This window comes from Drosophila innubila, assembly GCF_004354385.1.
Source record: "Drosophila innubila isolate TH190305 chromosome 2L unlocalized genomic scaffold, UK_Dinn_1.0 4_B_2L, whole genome shotgun sequence".
Taxonomy (NCBI): Eukaryota; Metazoa; Arthropoda; class Insecta; order Diptera; family Drosophilidae; genus Drosophila; species Drosophila innubila.
This window is the reverse complement of record NW_022995372.1, coordinates 1,407,816-1,411,417: the sequence shown is the minus strand read 5'-3', so window position 1 is coordinate 1,411,417 and position 3,602 is coordinate 1,407,816. Positions and strand designations below refer to the sequence as shown.

At 32.1% G+C, this 3,602-nt stretch overlaps 1 protein-coding gene across 1 annotated transcript; it reads right to left on the bottom strand.

Annotated features, from left to right (window-relative positions):
• Nucleotides 1-743: 743 nt before the first annotated feature.
• On the bottom strand, nt 744-1,700 carry LOC117781108. The gene is made up of 4 exons (XM_034617829.1): nt 1,561-1,700; nt 1,402-1,499; nt 1,211-1,340; nt 744-1,148 (listed from the first exon to the last, which is right to left on the bottom strand). Exons 1-4 carry the CDS (start codon nt 1,670-1,672, stop codon nt 1,111-1,113), a joined length of 378 nt encoding a protein of 125 aa, XP_034473720.1. The 5' UTR covers nt 1,673-1,700; the 3' UTR covers nt 744-1,110.
• Between the last annotated feature and the right edge of the window lie 1,902 nt (nt 1,701-3,602).

Sequence of the window (3,602 nt, the reverse complement as noted above, 5' to 3'; positions counted from 1 at the left end):
CACGCCCCTTTCGATCTAAGTCGGCGTGGCATGGCGCCCGATGCATCAGGAGGGGGGAAATTTTTATTATACTGCTCCCATTGTGGACTCGGTAGAGGGCGCTTTAAATTCCGGAATTTGTTCTTTTGTATTTTTCTCTTCCTAAACTTCGTGATTTGCGTCTTGAAGCTTAACAGGATCAAACTCGGGACATAAGTTTGAGCGCTTTACCTTTGACCAGCTCTAAGAGTATGGGACGTTCTTTAAATTTGTGAATTGACTGATGTGATCCTTAAGTCCGATTTTTGAGTTGGTAGTACCAGAAAATAGCACAAACCATAAAGTAAATGCCAACGACTACAATAAAACAGAAATCAGAAAAAAAAATTGTAAAGTACGTTGTGGTTATAAATACTAACTGCATACAGTAAGATAAATAATCGTGACAAGCATCCAATGATTCATAAATCCAGAGACTATAATGAATATGACTTTTGTCAATCGCCAGACACCAGTTATCACATACACCAGAACATTTTCACTTTCAAGCTATTGAATTGAAAGAGTTATTATTCATTTGGTTTTAGATATATATTTTTAACTTACCTCCCATATTGAAAATATTAAAAATGTACATCCAACAAAATAGAGGGCTGAATCATTGACTAATAGTCTTAAAGTACAGCTGAGACTTTCATCTTTTACCACTTCTGTTTATTATATTTAACATTACAAATAGGAATACATTATATTTAGGAATCGATAGCATACCAAAATATAAGGCAATCAGTCCAAGCACGTCTAATATTGTATCGATAATGGCTATAATAAGCATTCCCCACTTCATCGGAATAAAGAAAAAAATTTCTCCATCGTAATCATTTTATTGGTCGTGTTTAAAAAATTTAAGAAATAAATTTTGGTTTTTTACCAAGTTTACACACATACAATTTATTTAATATACAAAATCTTTGGGGTGAAAAAGTGTCTGGATGTTCAAAGCTTGCTTTAGATATCTAAATCTATACAAATCTTAAGCTTGTACATAAAAATGAATATTGCATGTTCGATATAATTTAATCTTTTGATTGACTCCGCATAAATTTATCTTTATTTTTCGAGTTCTTCGTACTAAAAGAAGACACAGACCAGAAAATAAATGCCAAAGACTGTGAGCCGAAAGGAAAAACAGTTAATACTAAGTAATTAAGTTTTAATTAAGTATACTTACTTAACAGAACGAGATGGATTATAGCAACAAAAAGAAACCAATATATAAATCCACAGACGATAAGGTATATAGCGTATACAAGTCGAAAGCTTCCAGTAATAATATAACAAATTACATGTTCCCTTTTTTGCTAAAGAAAAGGATGACTTCGATTAACTCTAAATTTGATTTCAGTCCAATTTTAAACTTACCTCCTTTATTGACACCACTAATAGAATGCATGCAATCAAATGAGTTAATACACCATATACTAATGGTGTTAGCATATAGAGCTGATCCTTATGTTCCTCTATTTAGTATGTCCAACATTAGCAAAAGAAATTAATTATATATGGGAATCATAAACATACCAAAACCCAATGCAACGCATCCAAGCACATTTAGTATTGTATCAAAAATGGCTATAATAAGCATTCCCCATTTTAGCGGAGCACAGAAACAAAATTTTTCCATTTTAACCATCTTAGTTGTCGTTTTAAAACTAATTCAGCTACGAAATTTAAATAATTTTTTTTAGTATTTTAACGTTTACAATTTATTTGAAATAAAACTTAATAAGAATTAAATCAAAGGTTGCTTTATATAAATTCTTAAAGTTATTGGATAAATTGTAAATTTTCCACTTATTTAAAATTATAGATTAAGACTGAAAAATCACTATAGAAGTTAAAGGAAGGTTTAAAATGGGAGTGTCTTCTGAAAAAAAGAACACAAGTTGAAGAAGAACACAAGTCGTACTCGTAAGGTGTTTGTTTGATTCCTATGGATTATGCATGAGTTACGCCTGATAAACTGGCTGAAAGAAGGATGATAGCGAACTTAATTGCCTCACATGTTTCTGCGGCAGACGCCTACACATATCAAGCGGAAAATGCATTGAAAATAGTTTCTCTAATTCCCAATTCAAAGCCCACCTATTGAAAGTGCAACCTAAATGTGAGATGAAGATGAGAGGAGAGAAAAAGGGAGGAAATAGGAGGATACACTCAAGTAAAACATTAATTGTCAGCTTTCTATGGCAACTGTTAACCATTTTCCATTTTCCCAGTCTACTTCATGTGTCACAATTAAAGTGTGTGGAAAAAAAGGAGAGTGGAAATGTGGAAAATTGTGAAAATGAAGGGCTGCCTTTATATTTAAACTTCCGTTTACAGAGATGCCAAGAATCGAGTCGAGAGAAAGTGCTGCAGATGTAAAAAGCAAATAAATAGATAGAAAGATGAATACGAGTGTATACTAATATGATAAATTGACTTGGAAAAGTCACGAGTGTCAGGGCGTGAGTGCAAAGCATGAGGTGTACACTGACAAAAAAAATGTATTTAAATCAACATTTAAGTTTTAAAATTTAAGAACAATTCAAATATCACCAAGTTCAGAAATTTTTGCAAGATCACAAATTTTAGTATAAAAATAATTGTTCTTAAATTAATTTTAAGCCCAGAGACAATTGTTGGTTTCACATGAAAATATAACATCATTATATTTTTCCAACAATTTAAGATTTTTAAAATTAATATTTGTAAGTTTAATATGTTTAATATTAATAATTTGATCTTAAATGCTCTAATCTTAAGAACAAAATATGTTAGATGAATATTCTTGATTTTAGAAGTGGGTCTATTTTTTCAGTGTACACACACACACCACACATAATCACATTCGATGTGTGTGTGTGTGTGTGTGGGCCTTGATTAATGCACTTGCAAGCCAAATTTCTATGGCACGCCTTTTGCAGCCCACGAAGCAAGTCTAATAAAGTAATTTACTTTACTAAATAGTTGCCGGCAGCGTTTGGACCAGGCTTTAACAAGATGTTGTTGCCTTCCCTCTCCCTCCCGACCACCTCTTACTCCCTCTTCACTTACCCCATTCGAAAATTAGCATTTTAATTGAAATGTCACGCCGCTTTGCCAAGTGCCAAATGCGTTTTGGACCAAGTTAATGTCTCGACTCTGGCAGACACACAACATGTCACGCACTTTTTCAAACGGTTTCTTATTATTTTTTTTTTTTTGATGTTTTCATTTGCCACAAAACTGATGAATGGCATTTCGACAAATTTGAAAAACCATTCCAAAATGTTTTCTAATTGCAACTGCAACTCACGCTTTTAGCTTGAAATCAATTCCATTCCTCAAACTTGTCTATCGTTTTGGTTTTTGGTGGATTTGGTATGGGAAATGGCAATTGGGAATTGGAGTTTAATAAATGTCTTGTATATGTGCTGAATGTAAGGCAATGTTGTGATCATTAATCAAGAATTATATTGAGATAACTTAATGAGAAAGTCAAGCCACTTTATTAGAACAATAATTTCCATAATTTTTTATTCATTGTTACTATTATATAAATTGTTTATATTTGTTAAAATCTTTTTTTTTCGATTATT

Coding starts and splice junctions, on each gene's coding strand:
- LOC117781108 (XM_034617829.1), bottom strand. CDS start 1,672: ATGGTTAAAATGGAAAAATTTTGTTTCTGTGCTCCGCTAAAATGGGGA. Junction 1,500..1,560: donor ATGCGTTGCATTGGGTTTTG/GTATGTTTATGA, acceptor CATACTAAATAG/AGGAACATAAGGATCAGCTC. Junction 1,341..1,401: donor TAGTGGTGTCAATAAAGGAG/GTAAGTTTAAAA, acceptor CCTTTTCTTTAG/CAAAAAAGGGAACATGTAAT.